Here is a 27,839-nt window from a genome sequence, read left to right on the forward strand (position 1 = left end):
AGTCTCACTGGTGATGAGAAATGAGAATTTTAAGAGCAGTCCTTTTCAGAGAGTATGTGCTTCAGAGACAACACTGTCTCTTAGTCTCTGGTACACTTGGAAAGAATACTTTGTGGAGATTAAAATGAAGCAGAATGTTCAGTTCTCCTACCTTTAGTTCTCACAGTTAGGGCCTTATGTGACAAAGCCTCAAGGGAAGAGCAGAGCTGTGACTGCGAGGTGGAGACCCTCCTGTTCCACTGGAAGAGGACAGGAGGCAAATCCCGAAGTCACGCAAGTCCCAAATCAATGCCTTAGTTCGGAGACGAAAGGTTGCATCAGTCAGCTGCTGCCATGTAAGCACTAACAGCAGTTGTCTGTCTGTCCTTCATCACATACAGCTCCGTATCACTTGCCACTTGGTACTTACCTAGTGTAGGATTTTTGGAAGTCTTCCTTTGTGTGCCCAAGTCCAACTTGTCACAAAGTGGAAATAAAAGGCCGAATCAAACTCGGAAAAAGCTGAGATCTTTGTGACCATAAACATCCATTTAGTCCAGTAGTTATGGATCAGTAGTCTCTGATCATCTGGGCAGGTGAACACCCTTTGGGGGTTTTTGGTGTTGCGTGGTGTTTTTTTTAAAAAAACAAACAATTTAGGAAATAGGAATCAGCAGAAGTGTGAATTTCAGGTTTCAGATCCCTATTAATAATACAGTAGAAGTCGAAATAGCTCAGACATGAATTGCACTTGCTTTGTTTGACAGTAAAACATCTGCTTAAATGGCATAAGAAAGTCCATTCGCCTTTCAAATCTGAAACTGGGAGATGGCATACCGGAAAGATGGATATAAATATTAGGTCAAATAGCACAGTCAGTTAGTCTGCTATCTAGCCCAATAGTCATTACTTTGTCTTTTCTTCCTTTCCCGTTACTTTCCTTTAGCTTTGTGTACTGTTTGTTTCCTGGTGTGCAGTTTTCTTGAACAAGTGTAGCTGGGGTGATGGTATGCTGCAATAACTAAATGAGTGGTAGAAGTATAGGGTAACAGCAAAGCTGTTTGACCAGAAAGCATGAGGTGGTGAAGCTCCCATATGCTCTGAATTAGACACATGTAGTGTTCTGGCTCCTGCTTCTACGTGTTCACAGCCTAAAATCTGGTCAGGGCAGGGCGTGTAGGGGTGTGGAGAAGGCTGATAGAAATCTTCGAGTATTTGTGAAGAAACTTAAGCCATGGTAGATGGGAAGTTTTTGGAGTAGGTCATCCCTCGTACAGTGTCTGCCGAATCACTGTTTTCATATCTATAATTCCCATCAGAACCCTGAGGTGAAGTTATGGTACGCTATACTCATTGTTTCCAGTACAGTATTAAACTAATGTAGGAAGAGCAGCCGTACTGCTGTCTGCGCACACGGAGATGTAAATATTCCTTTGAGGGCTGGAGATGGGAGCAGTCCTTCCATCGTTTGTTGAGCTGTAACACCAGTGTGCTTGCTGTTAGGTAACTGCCTGGCTCTGCAGCGGTTTGTGTTGTCTCCTAGCGGCAGTGGGGTTAGCGCAAAGGGTGTTATTGCCTGCGTACAAACTCTGTGTAGTTCCCCTCTGGGCCATGGGGTGTGTTACAAGACAAGATAAGTGTTTTTCTGAGGCCTGATGCCTTAATACTTTCCTGATTGTGATTCTAAAGACTATGGGTTCGTGTGGCTGTAACATCGATCTGGGATCTTAAACTGTACCCTGGCCATCCCAGCTCTGTGGAACTGTGCTAAACAGCTCTGCTGGTCAGTCCTAGTTTCAAGTGGTAACCTAGTTCATGGGCAATGCTGGTTTTAATTGGTAACACCTAGGCTTCTTTCCCTTTCATTTTTATTCTGCGCTTGCTGGCATCTTCTAGTTTATTCTACAACTGATTTTTCAAAAAAAACCCAACCAACAAACAAATCTTCCTGTCACCGTCTGTAGTTCTCTCGTAAAGAAAATCAATTTAGCATTCATTCATGAGAACTTTCCAAATGCTGTATTACTCCAAGTAGATCAATCTTGTAAATGAAATTTCTCCCTTTGAAAGGGAAAAACTATTTGATAAAATAAAGGCCCTGGCTATAAAAATAGCATTGCAGTGTTTTACTAAGTAGGGAATAGGAAAAGATTATGAACATGAGACAGATGGAGGAAACTGCGCTTCCCATATTTTGGGAGCCTGTTGTTCCAGGTCGAGGAAGGCTGAATTGGAAGTTCCTGACCAGTCTGCTGTTTTCACCTTCTCACAAGCCTTTTCTGTTGCACAGAGGACTCATTACAACGCTGAAGAAAGTAACCTGCGTTTTATTTTCCTCCTCTCCAGACTAGTGTGGTTAACTATATTGACCAGAGAACTCAACCAAGAAGTGACCAACTGTTTTTTGTGGTATTTGAATGGAAAGATCCTTTTATACAGACTGTTCAAGATGTGAGTAACACGCTACGGAATTGTTGTCTGACTGTACATGCTCATGGTTTGTGTGTGTGTTTTGTGCATACATCTGCCTCACTCCAAGTAGAAATTCAGAGGAAGAGTGAGACTAGATCTGAAATTTCAGTCTAGGCTCTTCCTTATATCCAGTAATGGACGTTCTGTGGCGGTCAAGACCATCTGATGCCTTTCCTTGGCGTGGTGACACTCAGCATTCTTTTTCGCGGCTAGAGGTACACGTAGCTAAGAAAAAGCATCTGTCCCTTGTGCTCTAGCAAAGTTAGCTTCAGGTCAAGTCTGAACTTTTTGCTTAACTAAGTGTACTTGGATAAAGTGATTTAATGACTTTTTTTTTTATTAATTGACAAGCAAGAAACCTAGACTTATATCAAAATAATTAAAAATAAATAATTAGTGTATTTTTTACCTCTTATTTGAATGGAATTTGGTACTGCATTGAAATGCAGGAAAAGCACTTTAAAATTGAGCTCAATATGCTGCGGCTGGAGGTGTATGATGTGCCAGACAAGACCAGTTAGTCACTGGAGGGCTTAAAAGGTGTGCGCCGCAGGTACATGTGCTTTAAGCGTGTGAGCTAGATCTTGTTTTCCTAGTGTTCTAACGGAGAAGGTCAGGTACATTTGATCTCCCCAGAAAGATACAGATTGGCAAAGCATGCAAAGACAATCTGTTTAAAATTTTGCATTTAACGTGGCCCTCTCTGACAACTTAAGTCCATCACCAGCAAACCCCACAGCCTTCTTTTTTTTTCCTGTCTGTAAACACAGGCAGTGAGGGGCAGGATTGTATGGTTGGTCCTTTGCACTCTTGCTGTCCGGTCTGTGCTGGGGCTGGGCACCTCCTCAGGGCAAGCACCTCCCTGGCCTGGAGAGCCCGGTCCTGTTCCCAGCACCTCTTGCTCCTCTGGGCCAGATAGGGTTCACACCTCCGCCTCCTTCATGCTGACAGCTGCCCTTGATCCGATGGATTAGGGGTACCTGTTTCCTCTTGCTGAAGAGGCCATAGTTCACAAGCACTGGCAGCCAGCGCTGCTGCTTTTAGGAGGATTAACAGATACGGAAAGCCTGTTTAAGACCTTCTGGCTCTGGTGGTGACGAGCAACACCGTGCTCATGCTGACCATCAGAGCTGCCAACTCCAGGGCCAGTCCCAAAGCTGTGTGCTACTTTATTGCTGCCTAAGCCTAGCTCTGCTTGCTTCATCTGAGATCCTAGAAGTCATTCTTGTGCCTAGAGGTGTGAGGAGAATTGCAAACTATACATAAATTTAACTACTTGTGAACCAAATGTCATTAAACCTAGAAACATAAAATACTTGCTGTGGGTCTGCAGAAACAGTTGCCGCTGTCAAAACCGAGTTTAGCATTACAATGCTGTCTTATTAAAGCCTTCCAGTAGCTGCTTCTTTCAGCTTTGTCTTCTGGAAGATCTTCTTCAATGTAATTATTTTTGTAAATCTTTAAATGACATAGTAAGCGTAATCCTTAATCATAAAATTTGCAATTTAACTGATTTTTTTAAGCAATTCACCATCTAAAAGGAATTTAGCAGGTAGTACAGTGTGTTCTCTTCCTGATGGCAGGAGTTGGAAAAACCGTGGTGTGAGGCAGATGCATGGAGAAGGCACTACAGGCCACCTCTGCGGCATAAAGGAATATGCTGCAAAACACTTCACTTCCAAAAATGGAATTGTTTGTTATTAAAAGAGGTATAATACCTGCTGAATGAGATGAGGGGAATAATATTTTTCATCTCTTTCAGATAATCACAGCAAATCCCTGGAACATGATTGCTCTTCTTTGTGGTATCTTTTTGGCTCTGTTCAAGGCAGCGGACTTTGCTAAATTAAGTGTTAAGTGGATGATCAAAATCCGAAAGAGACATCTGAAGAGGAGGAGTCAAGTAATGAACCACATAAACTGAGACCAAGACTGCCTTCTTTTAACTATTCATAGCAGAAGGGATACAAAATAACTGGAATACACTTCGACCAGCAGTACAGCAATTAAAGATGCAAACCAGGTATGTTTTCTTCAGGAAAAACGATGGCTGGAGGAACAGCCTAGTGAACTGGCCTTTGACCTTTAGCAAGGAGCTAACTCTAGGTTAACAGGTCTAACAAACTCATGCTTTTCTATTCCCAATTTAACAAGTTTACCTCAATATACAGGGGGACCAAGAGAGAAGGTGAGATTTCACTAATGTTCAGAAAGTCAACACTGTAATGGTTAAGTTCTAAAAAAATGGGTGGTGTTTTTGAATGGTTCTCAGGAGAGGAGAACGTTTAACTTCTGCATGAGCTATGACCTGCACCTGTTACTGTAACGCGGTTACTTCCTTGACTGTGTTTAGTGGAAGGTAAAGTACTCAACAGAACAGTCAGTCTGGCCTCCCCTCTCCAAAGTATGTCTTAAAACAAAATACACTGGAATTCTGTTGTGTGTCATTTTTGATTTAAAGTATATTGACTTTAATATTAAAAAAAATACTTCAAATAAGATACTGTGTATGTTCTCTGAAACTACCTGCTCTCAGATTCAGCTGGAGTTTTGCAGGAGGTAGTCCGGGCAGAGGCATTCCAGCAAGAAGATTCAGTAAAAAGCAAAAATGTATTCCTTACCAGTCCAACGCAAAGTAAACTCCAGCAGCTCACTACCTTGGCATCTGAGCTGATGACAGATTTCAAAGTCTCAGGCTGCTGCTCTTCCCTCTTCCCCCCAAGCCTTTGCTAGGGAAGTGAAAAATAGTCTTTCATCAGCCTGGCATTTAAATGTGATTGTTATATAGAGAATGCATGCTAACTAACCGTGCTGTGGTGGCAGAGGCTTTTTCTTCCTTATAAGTCCCTTATTAGTCTAGATGCCTGACTCGGCCTCGTGGAGGCTGCAGGGCAGCACTGCACCACTGCGTTTGCTCTGAAGGCTTTGTTGCAAGGCAGGCAGCTATGCCAAGTCATCTCTTGCTTCTTCCATCCTCTACTGAAGTATTAATATAGTAGTAAGCATAGCAGAAGTATCCTGTCTTTGGGGTTTTTTTTGCCTCCTAAGGAACTAAATGTATTACTTTCAGCTGATTTCCAGAGCAAATCAACGGACTGCATTGACCACAGCCTTAAACAAGGGAGCAACAATTCACTGTAATAAGAAAAACACCACACGGGGTCTCCTGCGTCCGGACAGGTGAGGGCGGGAGGAGGTTACAGCCTACCAGTCACTCGCAGTTACCGCTCTTGCCTCTTCCTGGGTCCTGTGTTGGTGCTTCCAACAGTTCATAATTTGAATGGTTTAGTCTGAGCTGACTTGATCACGCTCTTCTGGGGAAAAACAAGGTTTTGGATGCAAGAACAGGTGGTGTTCAGTCAATGCTTTATATTCAGTATCTTGCGATGATGGATGTTAAACAGGTCCAGCAGGGCCACCACTGTACTGCCCCAGGTGAGGTAGGTGAGCAAGTGAATGAGGTTAGAGGAGAGGCCAGTAGCAAAGGCCAAACACGACCCTGTTGAAGCAAACTGTTTGAGAGCTACTTCATCCCTAGGTGCCGGGGGCAGGAAATAGGGAGGAGGAAGAAAAATGATGAAAACCTCCACACTTAGACCACCTATATCAAGAAAAACCCTGTTGATTTTGCTACATAACAGCCTCCGCTGGTAGGAAAGCAGCCCACCGACCTCCCTGGTCCCCTTACCGCCCTTTGCTTTCCCACTGCTGTGCGCCTGTTCTACAGGTAAGACAAAGACAACTGAGCTCTCTTACCTCCTCCCTGCCAAAGAAACACCCAAGTGTTCCTTCAACAAATTATAGTACAGCAGCTATTTCTTGGATTTTTAAAAAAATGTTTAGAAACAACAGTTTGATCAGAACTGATGCCTCCCACTGCATTTTGTGTTCTTTTTTTTGCTAATTAAGGTAAGCTGGAAGGCAGCTTAGTCCCAGCTCTGGGGTAAGGAGGAGCTGTGGTTAAAAAAAAGGATGCATTCATTTCTGCAGTATTTAATGTACTTTTTTTAAACCAAAAAAATATATTCCCAGAGTAGTCAGCTTCAGTCACTACATCTCTGCTCTTGAGATCTTTTGTTTTATAAGGAAATGTTGTTACTAGAGCAGACCAGCTGATTCCAGCCAAGAAACCTTTCTTTTATATACCTATTTATAGGAGTGAGTCTAGTAGAAAGTGTTGCACAAGTTGTTTGAAATGGCCTCTTATAGCTACTGGCTTGGTTTTCTAATACTTACTCTTGATGGCTATATTTGCAAATTTTTTAACAACTCGATTACAAGTGCCTGTAATTTGTTCTTTGTACCACTGCAAGTGTTAAATTATATTCAAATTAGGGAATCTATTTCCTGAAAATATTTTATATCTCAAATTGAGGTTTTTATTCTTCCATTGGAAGAAGGTACTGAAGAACTAAACTGAGGTAAACGCTGTCTGCCTGACAGTCGTCTCCCTCCAGAGCTGGCAAATGCCCCCTTGCAGGCTCCACAGTGTTTAAGGTTGGCTTCAGGACTTCAAGAAGCACCATGAAAAGTAAATGATTACCCCCAACCCCCCTCCAAATTTTGGGCAGCCACCTACCATGGCAGAGTCTCCCTTGGGCAGCTGATTATGTAGTCTTTCTTTTAAGATAAAACTGACACATAGAGAGTAGCAACTAATTGGTTTTCATCAGATGGAGCTACTGTGACTTCAAGCAGAGTGTTATTCCCTCTGTGAAACGCAACTTTTTAGAGACACAAATGAAGTAACAATAAAAGGGTAATAAAGTCAACTCAAACAGCATAGTAGAAACTTTTTTAGCCTGGAAACTGCTTGAAAATCAAGACAGTAAACCAGCCAAGTGGTAAGTAAGACAAGCCCAGGACCCCTGCCTCAGCTGTTCTGGCCACCACAGAGCAGAACAAAGCCTTCCACCCTACCCACAAAAATGAAACCCCAGCATTGGGCCTCTGCCTCCAACACTTTTGCCACTCAGTGAAAAGCCACAGGCTCTTCAGACACGTGTGCAGTTAAAAGGTTGTTCATAAAAACCACTCTAATTCTCCTGGTCTTTATAAACACAAAAATGTGATATACAGCACTAAATACAAACATAAAGACTTTATTGAATGCTGCTCAATTCCCCAAAGGTCTTTCATTACAAAAGTTTTCCACACAACTGCAGTTTAAGAGATTGGAATGGTACTCTGATAAAAGATGTGAAAAATACTTGATCAAGTAAACAGACAAGACTTCTATTGTCAGCTTTCCACCTTTAAGAAACAGACTGCATTTTCTTTAAATAAAACAAGGAACTATTTACTGACATCCTTCCCTCCTTACTAACAACAAAAAGTAATCCCAATTTTGGTCTCATTCTTCAGTCCATGAGATGCTAAAACTAATGCAGAACCACCCAACGCGGTCTCCAGGAGACCTGCAACTACTCTGCAGGGAGTCCTGGGGCTGATGAGGAGCATCATTGATGGGCTCTCTGGAGGAAGCTCCATCCTCAGCTGTAGCAGGAGGAAATGTCTACTCAGCCCATGACCAAGAGGCAGCGAGCCTGGGGCAGAGGCACTCAGCAAGCAGTAGGTCAGACGCACAGACCACCCCAGCCCCTTCGAGCTGACTTCCTCTCCCTACTGCGCCTCCTTCTAACGTGAGCGTTACATAAATCGACATCTGAATCCAATCAGGAATTGAAGGACAGCACCACATCCGAGTTCCTTTCAATGCTGTGAGGGGTACATACTGAATATCTCGAGTTACTGGTAATGTACCTTGGTTTTATTTGAGAAAATACAGCACAACTAGAAGCCTTTTCTATCACCTTAACCAAAGTATGCAGCGATGTGAAAAGCACATATAAAACAAGAAAAAAAATGTACATAGCAAACTATACCACCTATGTGCAACACAATCAAAAATTCAAGTCATAATTCTCACCACTCCCGTAATTATTTCACTCATTAAGGATGATAATTCAGTTCTATGAAACATTGGAAGTGACAGTATATCAATAATTAGACAAATTTACAATATGCTGTGGTAATGACATCACTTAACTGCTGTATTTAAATTCAAATCTTTACATTTGCCAGAGAAAAAATTGGCTGTTTCTATTATACTGATGAGGTTTCTTTTGCAAATCCTTATATATTTCAAAAGGGTACAAAAAAGTATGTCTGCCGAGTAGAGGTGGTCATTTCTTTTATTTGGCACTTGTATTGTGTGCATTTAGCACGTTGTGAGTGCTGTTCTGCTTTTCTGCCATAGCCTTCTTAAGCTTTAGCTCCTCTAGCTTTCTCCACAACTCTTCACGTTCCAATTCTTTCTTTTTCTCTCTGTAGAAAAGAGTGAAGTATCAGTTTTGGATGTGTTTTAAGTGCAACATGGAGGTGCAGTTACTTAACTACTGTGATTTACATCTAGCATGTCCTCTTCTGAGTTTTTATTCAAAGCTATTTTTAGAGGCAATTACAGTTTCCTCTATTAAAAACTGCGTGTACAAATTGGTACTGGTTAGTGGCAAAACTGTAACTTTGCTCCAGCGGAGTCAGACAATGCCGTAGTGCGGCTTTGCACAGATGAGTGCAGTTCTAAGGAGGTTCTTTATCACGTGCAAACAAATTAAGCGTCTCTGGGGGAGAAAAGCACAACTCTTGAAAGGAGACTGAGCCCGTGGTCTCAGCTGGCCCCGGATAACTCCGACCCTGCCTCCCTTACTCTGACAGCACCGCTTAGGAGGTTGGCGGGGTAAGAGAGAGGTTTTAGCTGAGCGATGAGGCATTCTCCAGCTCAGCTTTCTTCAGAAAACAGCCCCGAAGCAGCAGAGCTGGCTCCTGGCAGCCCCTCGCAGCTGATCCCAGTTTTACCACACAGGAGTGAGCGTTCCCTGCCCAGGTGGGACAGGGAGTGGGCGCATTCCTGACGCCTCCCCGGGCTTCAGCTCCCACCACAGCGCGGACATGCCCCTGCAAGGGTGCTTCTTACTTAGGTGACACCCAGCAGCAAACATCTGCTGAGCGGTTCCACTGCAGAGCAACTCCGCTACAGCACCCCACAGCCATGACTTAAGTTTTGTTTCTTTTCAGCTGGTACATTTTAGGTATGTATTAATCAACACACACATCTGGAAGAAAAAAAAAAATCAGTACCTTTGTCTTTCTGCTTTATATGAGCTTGTAAGTTCATCAAAAAGCTTGCCATTCATTTCCATCAGGGTTTTCAGCACGTTATATACTAGTGCCACGATAGTTCTAGAACAGAAGAAACACAACCATTAGAATTACTCAACACAAAATTAATTTCAGTAAACAAGCATTCAGTTTCTTTTTTGGACTCAGCTTCTTTAAGGTCAGTGAGTTTCTGAAACAAAATCCTTTACTATAATTTCCTCTGTAAATTAAACTGCATATTTAAACGTTTCTTGAAAAGGCTTTTGAAAAGACCTTAAATTCCTGACTCTTGTAATTGCACAGGATATAATTATTAGTACTGTGGCTGTACTATAAAGCCATTCAGTTATGTTAACATTTATTAAACTGAGTTTTAATAACAATTTTGTAATACTCGAGGAATGAAATATGAGTCTAGAAAAAAAAAGCTTCCGGCTAATAGCTTGGAGACTGGGCAAAAGAATGGGGCAGAGGAACCACAGGCACATGGTTTAATACTAGAAGTTCTACCAGAAGCATTTCCGGGCAGCTGACAGTTTTGCTGCACAGGCCCCATTAAAGAGCTGAGCTGAGAACATCAGATCGTGGTTTGCGGTACCTTGGTACCTGTAAGAAACTGAACAGCCGGGGCAGCACTGGCTGTGTCTTACATGGCTGGCTGTATGTCTGTGTTAGGTAGTACTCTTCTTTTTGTGAAGGTATTCATATTTCAATAAGTTATCTTAAATATTATATTGTTTATCTCCTTTAAGCTCGCTCTTACTTATACAAAAAAAGCAAAAATAGTAAAAAAATTAAACACTGAAAAGGTGCTCATCATTAAGCTTATCACTAATAAGGAAAGTAGGCAAGCTGGCTTCCCCATCTTTCCCCTTGCCCACAGTTCACCTTCACCCAGCAGTATCGGTTGGGAGGTGGCAGAGCAGGGGTGCCGTGCAGCCTTGTCACCTTGACAAGTGAGTGAAAGCAGCATCTAAGGAAGTAACGAAAGGACCAGGTTTGCCTTTTCAGTACACTCTGGCCGTGGTGGCACGAGGAAATGCCCCAAGATTCCATCGGAGGCCCTGTGCTCACTCAAAACACAGTACACTGGGCCTGTCTACACATTTTTTTATTTTTTTTTCCAAACGCTGGGTTTCACATGGTTTGGAGACAAAACGTTATTCAGGGTTTTGGTTTTCTGAGAGGAAAAGCTTGATTTTGAGTGAGTAGTTAAGCCCATGTCAGACAGCTAGATGGATACAGGCACGGTTCTCTGCCCTCCAAAAACAGGTTAAAATCAAGACTTTCTTCCCCAAACTTCCTGGTCCTCAAGGTATCCAGTTATCTTGAGTCTTTCACTTCAGAAAAAGCAACTTCTGTCTGCAGCTAGAGAAAGAGGGACAGCCTTCACATTTGTTGAGCTCCCAAGTACTATTAATGCTTCAAGAACCAGTTCTCCATAATTTATATGCTGTCTCCGCTGATATATGTGCAACTAGACACCCCATCTGGATAAATTCAGAATAATTTCAGAGCCCCAAAGGGCTTAAAACAGGGCATCTGATTTACTTCAAAGCTGTGGAAGGCTCCTGCCTACCCTGGCCTTTGCCTGTACGAGCTTTCCGTTCTGCAAACTGACTTGCAACTCAATTCGGGTGCTGGACACAAGCAAACTTTGCTTTTTAGTATTTCACTGTAATTACTGCTTCTTTCAAACGTGAGATAAAAATACTAACGTTTAACTCCCAGCATTAAATACAAAATGAAGTAGTCACCAATTTCTCATCCCTACCATCCTTTATAGTGGCAGGTATTGCTCTTCTCTAGCATCTCTTCCCCTTCTTATCTCACCAGGCAGCAATAACTACTCATGAAGACATTCACAGAATTCTGTTCATCTCAAGTCATAAGACAGCAAAGCATAATTATAGCCGAAGAATCCCTTGGAAATTGCTCATTTGCATTTTTAATTAATGCATAAGATCAAATGTGATTATAATATGAAGACCATCATCCAGTTTCCTCATGCTTTTTCAGTAAATCCCAGCTGTCCATAATAGCAATGCACAACAGTGAAACAGCTGAAAATTACCCCCATTTTAGCACCCATAATCTCATTTAAGTAAAAATGAAGTCACATTTAGAAGCTTACGATGCAAACCTGAAGCAGAGGACAATTTATTTCTGGTACTATAGATAAAGTTAAACGTTACATACGGATTCCAGTGTTCTTTGGAGATCTTGTATAAACTGCCAAACATAATTGGTAGAATTTTATCAATGTTCTCCTCAATCAGGCTAAGAATATATTCATTATTCCAGAAGTACAAAGCTCTTTCTGCAACCTGAAACACAAAGTTTAGGGGTCAACAACCACAAAATACATTACTACAAGTTTGAGGTTTTTTTTTTTTTAATGTTTGTCTTTTTTTTTTTTTACCTGAAAATGTGAACTTGAGACAGATTTGGATATTTGCTTAAATAAAGGCTCTTCTATTTTTTTGAATTGTGTCGGTTCTATTACATCTAAGATTTCTTCAATTTCACCTAAAAACATTACCTGTTTGTATAAAAGAAATATATCAAAAAGTGTGAGAATGTTTTAGATTGCCATTGTAAAGAGAAACAAACAAAATACAGCTTATACATTAGTCATGAATCCTGCAAGGAACAGGGTATGTAATTACAATGCATTAGACATCCATCAGTTCCAGCTGCCAGGTTACAGCTCTCATCTTGGATTTCTTCTTGTGTGTAATTGCTCTAAACACTTCACAGAACTGCTTCAGCAGAATATGTTTTTTACAGTTAAAAAAACCACACTAAAACATTTTATTTCTTCAAGAATGGCTGCAGAGGTTACCATTATCTGAGATCTCCAAAGTAGCTTTTGAAGTGATAAATAGTTAATTCCCGGTTTAGATTACAACCGGCAGAACACCAGGCAGGTGGCACAGGAAAATTTAACACCGCTCCCAACACTGGGACAACAGCGTTAAGGGACTCCACTTTTAAAGAGCTATTGGGAGGTGGGATGTGGTGGCATTAATCAAGCTCCTGATTTTTATACTCATTTTCACTGCATAGAAACGGGGGGAAAAAACTAATTACCCAAGACCATTTACAGTTATTTTTTTATTACAGAAAAAGAACATATGTATGCTTTACTAGACGCTTACTCCGTATCTCGATTGCTAAATTTCTGCAAGATTGAGGTGTATCAACCTGACACGCTACATTTTACATCACAGCAGACACAAGAAGGAAGAGACAAAACCAACCTCTTTCTGACTGCAAGTTTTTGGCCAAAATTTGAGCAGTCCTCTGATTACCTATATTAAAAATACAAACAAGTTAAAACAGAACAAGTTTCTATTACATATTGGATAAGATTAAAAAAAAAGAAGTACTAGTTGGCTTTTCCTTACCGAGCGGTTCAATGAAAACTGAATACAGCTAAATGTAGTTCCACTGAAAATAAATGCTGCCTCGTCTCACTTAAACATTTCTCTTCTTTAGGTTATCAAAATAATTTAGACCCTTATCACCTCACAAGTCGTTGATTATCTGTTCACACACTGCTTCCATCCCAGTACATACACTAATTGATAGGACGCTGATAACACCCAAAGTATCCCAAAATGGAGTTAGCCCCCCTGTAGCTAGATTTCCCAGAATATTTTCTCTCTTCTAACTCATCCACGCTTTGGGGAGCACCTGTCTTGGTAGCAAGGTTTGAAGCCCGAGAGCAAGCAGTATGCTCTGACTGCACAAACAGCGCTAGAGAGAGGAGTCATGGCCTCTGACACTTCCTTTTTTATTTCTAGCATTTGAAATGTTAAAGACTGGAAACTAAAAAAAAAAAAAAAAACCAACCACACAACACAACAACAACAAAAAATACCACAAAACCCCACAGATTTGAACTTACAGAGAAAATACATTCCACTATCTACACTGGAAACTCTCTTACACAAGACTGGAAAAAACCTTCCGGAAACTTAATTGGAAAGTACAGCCCCCAAGAGGCAGGGGAGGGGGGGACGGGACATGACAAACAGAGGCTGGAGGCCTGGATCCTAGCAACAAACATCTGACATGGCATCTCATTTACAAAATTAATGCTGGCTTTAAAAAAAAAAAACAAAAAAAAAAACAAAACAGCAGCACTGTAACTGTATGTTTCCCAAGCAGAAACATTCTCAGAGCCTTATAAACTTCAACTCTGAGGGAAGGACCTCTATTTTTTATGGTACAACAGCACCTATTTGATCATATACAAGTGTAAAACTTACTCAACTATTTGAATACCTTCCATATTTGATTTTGTCATGTTGATTTTTTTTCCCCCAGCTTCCCAGCGGGCTGTTTTATTCATAACTATGTGAACTATCAAAAGTGACTTTCCAGAGAAAAAGTTAATATGATTTTAAGTGCCCACAAGTCTTTATCCTAGGATACACGCATATCCTGCTACTACAAAACTGAATGTCACTTCAAGTGACACCAAGCAAATGCAGAAACCTCGGGCAGCTGGTAAAGTCCTATGCTCAAATCCACAAGAAGAAAGCAAATTATGTGGGAAGAACAGATCCCTTCCAGATCCTCGACCCTACAAGTTCTACTCGGCTGGCTGAAAGCTACAGACAACTGAAACACCCTCACCTGGCACCCGATGAAGGAGCAGGAGGCCTGGGTCAGCCCACGCAGGTGGCAACTTTGCAGCCTGGCCCACAGCGGCAGAGCTCCCTCCCTCCTGGCCACAGGCAGGGCAGGAGGAGAGCTGGGGCAGACACGGCTCAGTGATGGGGCACAGAGATTGTGAGCCCCCCACCCCCAGTTCACTGCTGTTACCTGATGAAGCGAGTCCTTCGCTCACCCGCCTCTCCTCCACCCTTGGGGGGGTCACACTTGTGTGAATTAATTACACTTGTTTCTCTAGAGTCACAATTTAAAGCAGTCTATGTAAATACATTTTAAATTTAGGGCCATTTTCTGTTAATTAGCTTGTAGCTGAATGACTCCGTTATGCACTATTGAGGTTTTGTATCTTTTGAGAACAAACCCGAACATTTACAGGTATAATCGCTCATTCTGCCGACACCTTCCCTTGCCCCAGAACAAAGCAAGGAAGCCAAAAAAACTTCAGACGAGCACATTTGCCAAAGAAAAGCTGTGAGAACCTACCATACTCCCCTAACTGGAGCATGAATTTACTGGTCTTGAAAGCATAAAATTGAGTTAGCTGGAAGAGTCCAGTTTCCAGCACTTGTTATTGTAAGAGTGTTGAATATACTTCGCTACACAGACTCATATTCTGAACTGATAAAGAAATGGCATATTCTGAATACAACAGTGCAGACCTCACCAAGACACCTGTTCCTTGCTCCTCAGAGAATCAGTTTCCATCTTGAGCTTTGCTTTCCTCTTAAAATGATGATAAATGCACATTTATGTTCAAAGATTTTATTCAAAGAAATATTCTACATGAATTCAGATTTGAAATCCCGCTGCTCTTACTACACAAAACTCTTAAGATCAATAATTCTTCCCGAGCTACAAAATTCCCATAAAGTTGACTTAGAACAGTAGGTACCTGCTAGAAAACATATCTTCTGTACAAGGACTGCATGTTTAGCCCGCCTTCTTCAATGTAAAGGCTATTGCACTTAGCAGGGTTAGGTAACAAACTCTTCTTGTCAGCTCTGCAAACATCAGGACTGACCTAAGGCAGGCTACCATAGTTACAAGAGCTCGGATTGAACGTCCTCTAAATTGACCCTGAGTGACAATTCCTGCCAGAAAAATAACAGTAAGGTACTTGTGAAGACAGCCTTCTGATGGAGTTCTTAAAATATTACTTGACCTAAAGCCAAAAAAAATTCCAAATGCTACCTCATCAGTTGCCCCAAATTTTAACATTTACTTTTCGAGCATTTCAGAAAGTTTCTGAAAGCTTCACTTCCTATCATCTTACTAACTTTATAAAGCCCATTTTACTACACAGTCAGAGTAAGGACCAAAGCAAGCACAGGCAGTGACTCTGCAGAGAGTTCTTGTATCTTCTCCATTCTGAATTCAGCTTTTCTGATTAAGAGGCAACCAGAATTGCATATACTATAGCCCAGGTGAAGTCTTAGTGCCCTGTGGCACTCCTACTTCAAAAGCCCTGCCGCCTTCACTTCTAAGTTTGGGCTTGGATCCTGCATCACAGTTCTGTAAATTCACACCAGGAAGTTCTGACTCTGTCACGTTGTCACTTCATTCAATCTTGCAGGTTTTTATGTAATACTACACATTTTCTGCTCACATGTCAACTTTAACTGTGAAAACGCCTGGGTTGTTTTATCGCCTGGCTCAAGGAACAGGGCTTATGCAATTCCTTTCTCCTCACCCAACAAAATAAGTTTATTGACCAGTGTATCTGGCACCACTGCAGTATGGGGGAAAGAGGAAGCTTCAAGCAGTCAAAGCAAATGTATAGACAGTCAAGTGAACCACCTTCCACCACCTACAGAATAACTTGTTTTCTGATAAGGAACACCAATACCCAAGTGGCTGTGCAGAAAGCAAGCTTCCACTGAAAGACTGGTGAAGATCTACGTTGTTTCCACACAGCTGCTTATCTTTTTTCTTTGTAGAAAAATTTACATTTTGCATAAGCTCGTCATTTTTCTGTCACAAGAAGGGGTATTTAAATACCAACATAACCTTAACAGAAAGGTTTCTGATTGTCCACCTAAACCCAGTTTCTGTTCTAGCTGGTCTGACATCAGCCTGTGGCCCCGTGAGCTGCTGCACTGCCCTGAGCCCACGTTCTTCTTTACAGGCACTGCCAGAGCCCTCGCATGAACCACTGCAAACCCCTTTTTAGCTGAGCTGTCAATATGTATCACGGGAGATTCAGTCTGGCAAAAGCCACTGATGCCTGAAGCACCTGTATTATAATGGCCAAGAGCCACCCCAGTAACTGAAGAGACAGAACAGAAACATCGCATTTGGAATTTCAGAGTTCTTGCTGTCTAAATGAAGTGGTGTTATTCTTTCCAACTTTTATTTTGGGAATGTTTATTCCCTGAAATATTTCAGCTTTATGCAGTGTCTAGGCACAAGCCATCAGCACCAAAAATACTGAAGTTTTAGTTCTCATCAGGAAGGAATACAGTTGTTAGATGCTTTCTCATATGAGGTTGTTTACGTGGTACCAGTGGTTCAAACTTTTATTTAAATTTGTGCTCTATATTGGTCACAGGCTGGAGATAACTGTATTTTCAAATCCAGAATTTTCTTAACTGTCCTAGATTTTAAAATTATTTTAAAAAAATGCCTATGGATCATTAATCAAAATAGCACAGATAGCACTTCTATACAATTGTAGCAAGTTACACTGAGATATTTAGTTGAAATTAAAAACAGAAAAACATTCAACTGAAAAACACTTACAGGCTCTGTTAAAGTTGTATCCTTTTCCAGGAACTGTACAACACAATAGGCCAGCTAGAATGTAAGTCATATGATTATTTAGGTTAAACAGACATTGTTTAGACATCGCAGCATAACTAAATATCACAACTTATAATGGAAGCACTTCAGATCGGGGGGGAAGGAGGGGATGGACATGGACAGATGAACGACGACCCAACCCACAACACCCCTACACAGCCATTTTAAATTCTTCCAAACTAAACACAACAGCAATTAAAGCGGCAAGATATACAGGCCTGCTCTATCTTACAAAAACTTCCTGCATACCAAAAACCTTCTTTTTTTTTTTTTTCATCCTAGAAGAAAATTACTTTTAAGCTTGACAGATATTTCCCTAACTCAGATCCAACATCCAAACATATTTTTCCTCAACATCCATTCCTGTATTAACATTACAAAGATATAATTTTCAAACATCTGCATTGGGGTAAAAAAGGTGTTATTTTCAGTCAAAAAAAAGAAGTTTTAAAACAGGACTGACTGAGCACACATTGCTCAAGTACCAGACATCCACAGCATACAACATTCAGCGCTAAGATTACAGGTGAAATAATTTTAACACATTTCGTGGCCACAAGAGACCAGGCAGCATCTGTCCAGCTGCGTATCCTGCCCCCAGCGGAGCCCAACAACAAATGCCCGTGGAAGAGTGCATGAAGTGGGGGAAGCACAAGGTGATGGAGTCACCCACGTGCTCTCCCAGCCTCCAGTGATTTCTGTCCAGGGGTTTTCGCAGGCCAGACTGTGATATTATGTGTTATATACTGACTTATTGTTTAGTTACTTAGCATACAGTTAAGAAACTAAACTAGCATACCTCTGCCCAGTACAGAAACCATACAATAACCTATGATTCCATGACTAACGTAGTTGCAATCATGGATTCCATTAAGACTGATTTTAAGACGTCACAGTATTTTTTATCTCACAGGAATATACAGGAAAGACAAAAATTACTTACATGTAGAGCACGTACATTTCAATACTTAGAATGCTTGAATTCAAGCATTACCTTTTTTTTTTTTTTGAATCTGTTATCCCAAAGCAGATAATTACAATGCTGTAATTGTATTTCTTTTACCCTTAGGCTAAGGATGCATATGCGTAGATTCAAAAAAATAATGAATGTCACACATTAATCTCATACAATCCCATTATATATATTGTATAGTAATGCTTTATTATTTGAGACACAAAGACTCAAACTTAATTCAGTTTTAAGGCTTTAAGGGTAAGCTAAACTTGTACTGCAGCAACAAAGCAAGAAGGCCACTCCTGACCGCAAAGCAGACTTAATGCAGGTTCACACTTCAGGATAATATGAAACCAGAACAAGGCTGAAAGTGCACATGGCACTAGTGGTTTATGGAGGGATAGATGAGTAGCCTGGTCACCAAACCAAATGCTACTTTCAGCAACATGGTACAGCTGAATTAATAGGACCCTTCCACATATCGATGAACCAGATCAAAAAATATAGAGAAAAGGACAGCTTGCTCTTCTGAGCCACTACACCTTTGCCACGTGACTGGTCCCTTTCGTATCACTGACTCAATTCCATAAGCAGCCTACTGCATAACAATAAACCAAAAAGACAAGTGATTCAATGAAATTAAAACTTTATATGAAAATTAGGAATTAACTAAGCTCTTGACTTGATCCTGTTTGTAGGCTGTATAGTCATAATGATTTCACTTTAATTAGAAACTCACTTCCTTGTATCTTTAGTCTGTAAGGAGCTGTATTAGTGAGCTAAGTTAACAAAGCAAGGTTTTAATTAGGAACAGCAGAATTACTTGCAAGTTTGCATCAAGTGTATTCAATACTCAAGTGCTATATGTCTGGAAAGGATATGCATTATTCCTCAAATAAAATGCTGAACGTCTGTGCAAAGTATAAGAATGGAAGTCAAATGAAGAACTAAAGCGTTCTGACAGCGTGTCATGGATCTACATAATTTCTAGCTGATCCAGAGAGCTACTATGCATTTCTGCCATTTATATCCAACACTCTCTTCCCCTCCCCATCACTGCAATGGTTTTTGAAATTTAAAAAAAAAAAAAGCACTTCTGAAATAAGTACCTGGCCATACTCAAGGTCCCTTTATACGCAGCATTTAGGTTACATAAAGGAAGTGATAACAGAACAAGGTCCTGGGATTAAATGAAGCTTAAAGTGTGACAAGACTAGCAAGCAAAAAAGCTTCCCACTTCAACTGACATGACTTTGACTCGCTGTTATATTCTTTCACTTTTAATATATGCTAAATATTTATCTCAAAATTAACATTTAGACGTAAGAGATCTTAACAGATCTTTTTGAATTTGCAAACATTTTGGAATATTGATATTGTAACACAGTGCTGTAAATTTCAATAGTTTCAAACACAAATACAAAAAACCCCACCGCTCTTAAAAATAGGCAAAAGCTTACCTGTGCATGAAACAAAGCTAATCCCTTTGCAGTATGCATGGGAATCAGAACTTTCATAAGGAACTGTTTGTGTTCTGCTTTCAGTGGCAGTGCAAAACCATTGATAATACTGAAAATATGAATAAGCAGGATTTATTTTAATTAAAAAATAATTTTTTCCTAGCAAGTCAGTAAGTTTTGTCAATTCAAAAGCTACTTCATTCCTGATTCAATTTCTCAACCTGATTATTTTGAAGCCATAAAATAGCTCTACAGACACACAACCATCACAGTGTTGGTATTGTGAAAATTTAGACTCTTAGCAGGAATATCAGAGAACTGCAGCAGAAGTCAAAAAATTAGACAAGCTGGATTATTTTTATTGTGACAGCCATTAAATAAAATCATCTACAGTAAGTCTTGCTGTCTAATTGTGAAGCTCAGACAGATGCATCAGGAGGCTGATCCATTTCACACCCAAAATCAATAGCAACTTGCAGAGGAAAAAAAAATAAAAAGAGATGGCATAAAATTTTGAACTATTTTAACAGTGCAGTTTGAACATTTGTTTTGAGATTGTTGAACAACCTTTCCCTCCAAAAACAAAGTTAAAAAGTTGTCTCATTGATTCAGTAATGAGTTGATAAGTCATAGAACAGACAGAAGTCCTTCAGGCAGAGGGTGGGATTCACCCCCCTCTCCCCTACATTTTAGATAAATCTGTGAAAATAATGGTATAATTTTCACTCAATTTTCATGAAAATTTGTTCCACAATAGTTTCACAATGTTTAGATTTTCAGTTAGACCAGTAATATTTATAACATTTTCTACTGTGAAATATATGTGACAGCTTTGGAAAAAACAGTAAAATACTACTACAAAAAAACTTCAAAGTTAAAAATTAAATTAGTGAAATAATGTCAAAAAAGACAACTAAAAAATCCGAGCACTTACAAGGCTTTACTGAATAGAATTTAAAGAGAACCAGCCTGGTGAAGATTAAAGCATTTCATTCAGCATGAGGGGAAAAGTTAACGTTCATTTTCTGAATCAAAGAACAAGTCATCTCTCAAATGTAAGATAAGCAAGAGTAGATATTCCTAACAAACAAGGACCCTTGAGAAATATTTTGCCAGTCATCTTTTAAAATTTGCACTGAAGAGCAATAATTTATACTGTATATCCTAATTTGATATTCACATGGTAACCCAGACAGTATTAGATTATATCAGTGACTGCACTTCATCACTCGTTACTGTAATAATTCTCTCCCCTCCCTCCGTTCCCAGAGGAAGAAAACGGAAGCAAACACCCACAATAACGTTTTATATTTTTTTCTGTCAGATCAAACTTACCTTCCTAATATCTCAAGAAGTTCAGCAACACCATTGAAGTGCTCTGTTTCATATATAAACCTGTTACAAAAAAGACAACCATCAAAAATCGAAAAAGGATCAGAGATTCCAAAGAAATAAGCTCTAATAAGCTTCAAATATTTGAAAGCCAGATCACAGACCAAACCCAGGTCTTTTATTTCAAGAATAGATCACTGCAGACCCAGACCATGAATGCAAGATAAAACATTCCTCAACTTAATCACACATACACATATATATACACAGCATACCTGAGGAAAATGTTGTTAATCTGTTTCCTGATGAATGCTCTTAAACCGAGGAATTTTCCATAAATTCGATGAAGAACTGTCTTTAGGAAATCACGTTCTCGTGGGTCTTCACTATCAAAGAGCTCCAACAACTTTCAAAATTAAATTGAAATGTATTACTTTTGAAAGACTTAAATTTTGTTATGTTACTAACCATTACTAACCAATTGGAGTTTTATCTTTCATTTACAAGTTTACATTAGAAAAATTAGAATCAGTTCAACCAAAAAACTTTTGTTTGGTTGGCAATATTATATTTTCAAAATTAGATTTAATAAAGCTGATTTTTTTTTTTTTAAATTAAACCCAGTAGCTTCATTCCCTTCAAAGGTCTACATACAACAGACATCAAAGCCATTCCAACAACTGTTACACTTTCAAAACAAAAATGAAATTGTGAGAATGAGATTATCAAACCTTAGGTAATCCTTGGTCTTTAAGAAATAAGAATGAATCAAATCTGTGACAGTTATTTACAATTTCTTAATTAAAATCCTATACTACTCATCTCAAAAAGCTACTTGTGTCTTGAAGGTTAAGCAAAAGCATAATTCTTTGCAGAATCATTTTGCAGGATAAGTGGATGATAAGACTCATGCATATTTCCTCAGGGGGAGAAGAGGGAGAGATACATTTAACAGAATGATAATGCATTAAAAATGAGCCGTTGGGGGAAGAAAACAAAGAGGAAAAAAAAAGTCACTGAAAGTAGAAGTTGGTTCATTTCTGTCCAAATCTACTATCAATATTCCCTGCCCCCCGCCCTTTATTTAAAAAAACAAACAAACAAAAACAAAACAAACCAACCAAACAAAAAAAACAAACAGAAAACCACCACACCTTTCACACACCCCCACCCCTTTTTTCCTCTTACATATTCTGGGTGATGAACATGTTTGGTTTTGTTCCTATACAAGAAATTTCACAATTAATGATTAAATGGGGGGGGTACTGTGTATAAAATAAGCATAAGATATGTAATTATTAACTGATTCTCTACTAATACAGACTAAATGCTGCAATAAGCTAGCAAGGTTTTCCACACATTTTTTTTCTCTCATAGAAAATTTTCCAAGGATACAGAAAAGACCATACTCACTTGAAGACATCAAAAGTAATTCCAATCCCATTGCAGACCATTATTTTAGTTTGGGGATTTTTTTTTCCTGCATGCCCAAGTGAGAGCATATTCGGAAACGCTAACTGTGCTAAACTAGTCCATAACTTAGCTCAAGCAGTCGCTACAGTCTCCTGCTCAGTGCAGGTCTGCAAGGTCGGGTATGTCTACACCAAGCAGCATAAGGGACTGGAAACAGCTGTTCAGGAGCTTTGTTCGGGCTCATTTCATTTTTATATTTAGAAGGAATTTCTCAGGGTCACTACTCCACTTTTTTCCATATATAGCTAGCTGTTCATTGCATTGTCTTTCTCGCTCGTACTCCAGAGAAAGATCAAGTGAAACGTCAGGAACTGAAACTCTGCAACATGGCTCTTAGGAACCACGGGTCAATTAGTAAATTGGATACCCACAGCCAGCAGCAGCTTCAGGCCTAAATTTTGTAGGAAAATTGAATAAAACAGAGAAGAAGGAAACACCTATAAAACAAGAACAGTAAAATCAAACAAGTGGAAATTAAAATGCAGTCATTGAAGGTGGGGAGGGAAAGCATCCATCTCTGTTTTTAGCTTCCATTGCTGTACTGTGACAGCCTGCCACCACTCACTCTGCAGATACTGAGCTTTTTCTTGACAAAAAAGTATTTTGATATGATAGAAAAAGTCCCCACCGAGTTAACCTTGGACAAAAAAATGCTATGGTATTCTACAGCCTAATTCCTTGAGAAGTTATATTTAAAATGAAATCTCACTTCACTTTCCTGCTCATAGTTATTTTGCGTGGTGAAGCATGATTTTTTCTAGGTACTTTCTTACTTGATTGTCTTTCTGTGGTTAACACATGATAGTAAAGAGAACTATACTACCTACAAGTTAGCAGATGTTGGAATGCAAATTCATGTACAATAAGTACATGAGCTTTTTACATGAAAAAAGTTTGCTGTTAAGTTTTCCCATGATAAATCTATGAAGAAAAAAACCAAACATAGAAGCACTACAATTTAATCAGCATATTGTTGATATGACTGGAACTAAGCTACAAATCACTAAAACCACAACTTCTATTTACAAGTTACAAATATATTGCATTGCAAAGCACTAACGTTGATATCTGAAAATAACGTGTTTCTGAAGTTATTAGTTGCATACAGCCTGTGAGGTATGATGTGCTGTTTATTTAGTGTCTGGCAGAAACCACTGTTGGAATAACTAAAATTTAACCCTCAGTCAACACGAAAGCTTTCATATCTCCTTAGCTGTACAGTCACCTGATAGGTTAAGCTTGAGAGGTGATCTTTAAATCCGGGGGTGGGAAAACTCTGTACTTACCTGCTGTACAAATTTCTGGTCAATATACCGCTTTGCAATGCTCGGCTGAAAATCCGGGCTCTCCAAAAACCTCAGGAAAAATTCATACACCAACTACAAACATTGAAATGAAAATTTTGAAGTCAGTGAAAATTCTGAAGTTAGTAAGCACACCATAACACAGATCTCAGCCCCGCCACCACCACAAAGTCAGTGGGACTCTTCACATGCTTAAAACGTACAAAAGGAAACCGAAGCCTAACACATCTCTGCTTAATCACAGCCTCCACTGGAATCTACTGAAATAATTACAGTAAGTATCAAGAACACTTTAATTCCCAGAAGAGTCAAAGCTTCATAAATAATCTACTGAAAATATCACTATTAGACAAACAATCTCTAAGTATTACATACATTCACATTTCCTACTAGATTAACAATTTATTATGTAGAAATAAGTTACCAAACACTTATCAACACTGAGGGTAAAATTAAGTGTTCTGACATCACATAATTCCTTAAACAGATGAGGAAAAGTCGGCTAACTAAGTGTTCTTCAAATTCAGTTTCATATGCAAAGTCCAAAAATGAAAAGCCAGATTAAAAAGCTGAATGAATACATGGAAACGTAAGAGTTCAGCTTAACGTTAGGTTTCTATATCCTGGACATTCAAATTCAAACAACAGGACCCTCTTGCAGATTTATTTTCAGCATCTTTTATATTTTGTAGTATATTATTTCTATTGAGTTCAAGTCCCCATTTGCTATGATCCCACGATGCCCACAGATGGAAAACCAGACAGGAGACAGAGCTAGCGAGGGCCTGAGGTAGCAGAGAGGGGCACGAAGGCGGCAGAGCACAAGTCACGTATTTTGGGGTTCATCAGAAGTCCAGGACAGAAAATACTTTACTTTTGTCACAACAGCAGATTTATAAAATACACATAAGGCATCTCTTAACTAAGACAGAATTGAGAGGAAAGACATCTTATGTTTAGGTACATTCAGGGCTGCTTATGTTCTCAATGCCTGTTTCTTAACTCCATGTTAGTTAAACAACTGATTAGCAATAATACTAAAAGGCAATTTAGATACATAAAGACATCACTGACTGGGCTTCCAAATAAAACCTACACAGAGCTGTGGTCATACTCACAGGCATGTATTTCAACTATTACCACTACGAGTACTTATTAAAATCTGAGTAGTTCATAATTATAATCATGAAGTTCACTCAAGAGAAATGCTTGACAATAAGTACTTTTTATCTAGAACATTTGAGATGACAGTTACTTACGCATAGCCTCAAGGAGGGCATGCTGCATCTGCAACGCAGACGCTCAGAAACACAAGTTCCCCTTAACTTCCTTCCCCTCTGACAGACTGTAACAAGACCTTTTCATACCAGCAGTTTAAACGTATACAAATTTCATGTAACAGAGCTGTATTAAAACCCAGGCTTCCCCGTAGAGCCTTAATTTGTCTTCTTGTGCATAAACACAATAGCACACAGTTGCACAACAGACAACATAGGACAGAATTTTAAAGAGCCTGGTAATAGACAACCCAATAATATAATTTTAAACATTACCATACTCCATCCTCTGTCTTAGAAAGAGGCCAACCATGGCTGTTTAGTATCTTCAATGACATATACAGTGGGATCGAGTATACCCCAGCAAGTTTGCAGACAACATGAAGCTGAATGGTGCAGCTGACATGCCTGTGGGACAGAATGCCATCCAGAGGGACCTGGACAAGCTCGAGGCCCATGTGAACCTCATGAGGTTCAACAAGGCCAAGTGCAAGGTCCTGCAGCCGGGTCAGGGCAACCCCTGGTATCAATACAGGCTGGGGGATGAAGGGATTGAGAGCGGCCCTGAGGAGAAGGACAGGGAGGTGCCGGTGGATGACATGAGCTGACAATGTGCACTTGCAGCCCAGAAAGCCAACTGCATCCTGGGCTGCATCAAAAGAAGTGTGGCCAGCAGGTCAAGGGAGGTGATTCTGCCCCTCTACTCTGCTCTGGTGAGATCCCACCTGGAGTACTGCATCCAGCTCTGGAGTCCTCAGCACAGGAGAGATATGGACCTGTTGGAGCAGGTCCAGAGGAGGGCCACAAAAATGATCAGAGGGCTGAAGCACCTCTCCTGTGTCAACAGACTGAGAGAGTTCAGGTTATTCAGCCTGGAGAAGGCTCTGGGGAGACCTTATAGCAGCCTTCCAGTACTTAAAGGGGACTTATAAGAAAGATGGGGATAGACTTTTTAGCAGGGCCTGTTGCGATAGGACAGGAGGTAATTCCTTTAAACTAAAAGAGGGTAGATTCAGAGTAGATACAAGGAAGAAATTTTTTACAATGAGGGTGGTGAAACAATGGAACAGGTTGCCCAGAGAGGTGGTAGATGCCCCATCCCTGGAGAAATTCAAGTTCAGGTTGGCTGGGGCTTTGAGCAACCTGATCTAGTTGAAGATGTTCCTGCTTATTGCATGGGGGTTGGACTAGGTGATCTTCGAGGTCTCTTCCAACCCAAAACATTCTACGATTCTCCTGACCTTTTTCAAGCTAGAAACTAGATGAATTCATTCATTGTTTGAATTGAAATGGAACATATATGGCTGGAGGGAACTTATTAGCACAGCTTCATAGGGATTAATTTTGGAACTAAATTTCATTCAATATTTCTGTAATATATTCCTCTATTAAATATTTCTGTTAGTGACCACAACAAAGAATAGTCACGTGTGATAACTGCTTAGACGATGCCACAATATGGGAAGCTATCACAGGGGATGGGGAGTGTGTGTGTGAAGTATGTCAGGTTATCAATAAGAAAGGACAAGTTGATCCTGAAGGCTCAGAGTAATAGATACAGGATGAAACTCAAGGACTGCAAAGTCACAGTTCGAGATCCAATAAAAAGCTCTGCTAAGCATTTGCAAGCCTTTAAGCTGAGAAAGGAAGTGATCCCGGTTCTGAATGCTGGTTAACCATAGTACGACTAAGATCTATCTACACAGTGCAGCCATGGAAGTGACAGATGAAATCCTGGGATATTCCAGGAAGATACTGCCAGTACAGATAGAGATGCACAGTCCTACGCGTGCTTGAGAAAATTTATTCAAACCTGCAAGGACACAGAGAAGGAGCCACTAGAGTTGTCATCGATAGAGCACCTTTTATGAGTGAAGACTAAATTGGCATACTTTGTTTCCCCTAAAGGACAAGGAGAGGAAGGACAATCATGGCTTCTTTCCATAAATAGATACGAGGACTGCGATAAACGCCAAGCAGAATAAGAACTAAGTTAAAGCACAATGCTGCAACATCTAGGTACAAGACATCCAAGATTAAGTTTAGGATATCGATTAGAGTCAAGACCAAGGTACATCTCATCTATAAAACAGAACAAGTCGATATCATTGCAAGATTCTCAATATATGACAACAAATTAATCAGCTACATGTCTTATTTCTAATATAGGGAGAATATGAATTAGTAACCATTTGAATGCTTCATATAAACACATGCAATTCCAGAACCAGGACTGTTGCTATTGTTCTTAAAGAGCTTTCAGAAAAACAAAATTTAGTGCTCAAAAATCCCATTTCTGAGCTGTATCGTAGGGAAGTGTCACACACTGAAGGAGTTTTTATGCAGTTCTGATGCATACAGAATCATCTAGCTTCCTGGTAATTAGTACTACTGCTCCTAGAACATGTACAAATGGTAAAAGGTAACAAATAACTTTGGAAACCCTTGGGAGTCTTGGGAAATCCATGAAGCTTTATCCAAGGCACTTCAGGAAGCAAGCTGCACAATGGTCACTTCTGGATAGTCAGCCTCTCCCTCCTCCTATATGCTAACGTTTGCAAACTTAGAAGCACAACAACAACTATCAACTAGGGGGACAAGAATGGATTCTACCCACAACGGACATTGGCTGCTCCTACCTAAAAAAGAGACAGGTACACTCAACTTCCTTGAGTTTAACTGAGGCATCACCATTGGAAATACTAGATCAGGGGAGAACTGTTGGATTTAGTTATTTTGGTTCTCAAAATTGGTCTGCTTGGGTCAAAGAGCTAGGAAATGTAACTCCTATTACTTTGGTGATTCAGTCTTCTTTCCTGCTGAGACCACTAGAATATTATTGCCTTAAGGTAATAATTCCACCAACTTTGCAACTCCCTAAGCTCCAAAAAATACACAGTGACTTTAATGACAACCTAGTTTGGCTGTTACAAACTATCTT

General features: G+C 40.0%; 2 protein-coding genes across 8 annotated transcripts in view; one reads left to right on the plus strand and one right to left on the minus strand.

Annotated features, from left to right (window-relative positions):
- Window positions 1–12,755, plus strand: part of PACC1 (proton activated chloride channel 1) — a 29,869-nt gene extending 17,114 nt beyond the window's left edge. For 4 of the 7 annotated variants that reach the window (XM_074579486.1, XM_074579483.1, XM_074579484.1 and 1 more), the window contains exons 7-8: window positions 2,326–2,430; window positions 4,214–4,944. In XM_074579486.1, the coding sequence (XP_074435587.1) occupies window positions 2,326–2,430; window positions 4,214–4,375 (267 nt within the window). In that variant the 3' untranslated portion in view covers window positions 4,376–4,944. Of the gene's footprint in view, window positions 1–2,325; window positions 2,431–4,213; window positions 4,945–5,521; window positions 6,466–12,738 lie in introns of those variants that run through there. The other 3 variants (XR_012586076.1, XR_012586074.1, XR_012586075.1) reach the window with 3 other exon arrangements.
- PPP2R5A (protein phosphatase 2 regulatory subunit B'alpha) overlaps window positions 7,538–27,839 on the minus strand; it is a 47,851-nt gene continuing 27,549 nt past the window's right edge. Inside the window, exons 4-13 of the mRNA XM_074579482.1 lie at window positions 23,604–23,696; window positions 21,120–21,250; window positions 20,848–20,907; window positions 19,513–19,621; window positions 17,038–17,091; window positions 12,876–12,926; window positions 12,035–12,154; window positions 11,812–11,939; window positions 9,592–9,693; window positions 7,538–8,778 (exon numbers count right to left, since the gene is read on the minus strand). Coding sequence (XP_074435583.1) covers window positions 8,646–8,778; window positions 9,592–9,693; window positions 11,812–11,939; window positions 12,035–12,154; window positions 12,876–12,926; window positions 17,038–17,091; window positions 19,513–19,621; window positions 20,848–20,907; window positions 21,120–21,250; window positions 23,604–23,696 — 981 coding nt within the window. The 3' untranslated portion in view covers window positions 7,538–8,645. The remainder of the gene's footprint in view (window positions 8,779–9,591; window positions 9,694–11,811; window positions 11,940–12,034; window positions 12,155–12,875; window positions 12,927–17,037; window positions 17,092–19,512; window positions 19,622–20,847; window positions 20,908–21,119; window positions 21,251–23,603; window positions 23,697–27,839) is intronic.

This window comes from Larus michahellis, chromosome 3 (genome assembly GCF_964199755.1).
Source record: "Larus michahellis chromosome 3, bLarMic1.1, whole genome shotgun sequence".
In the NCBI taxonomy this organism is placed as follows: domain Eukaryota; kingdom Metazoa; phylum Chordata; class Aves; order Charadriiformes; family Laridae; genus Larus; species Larus michahellis.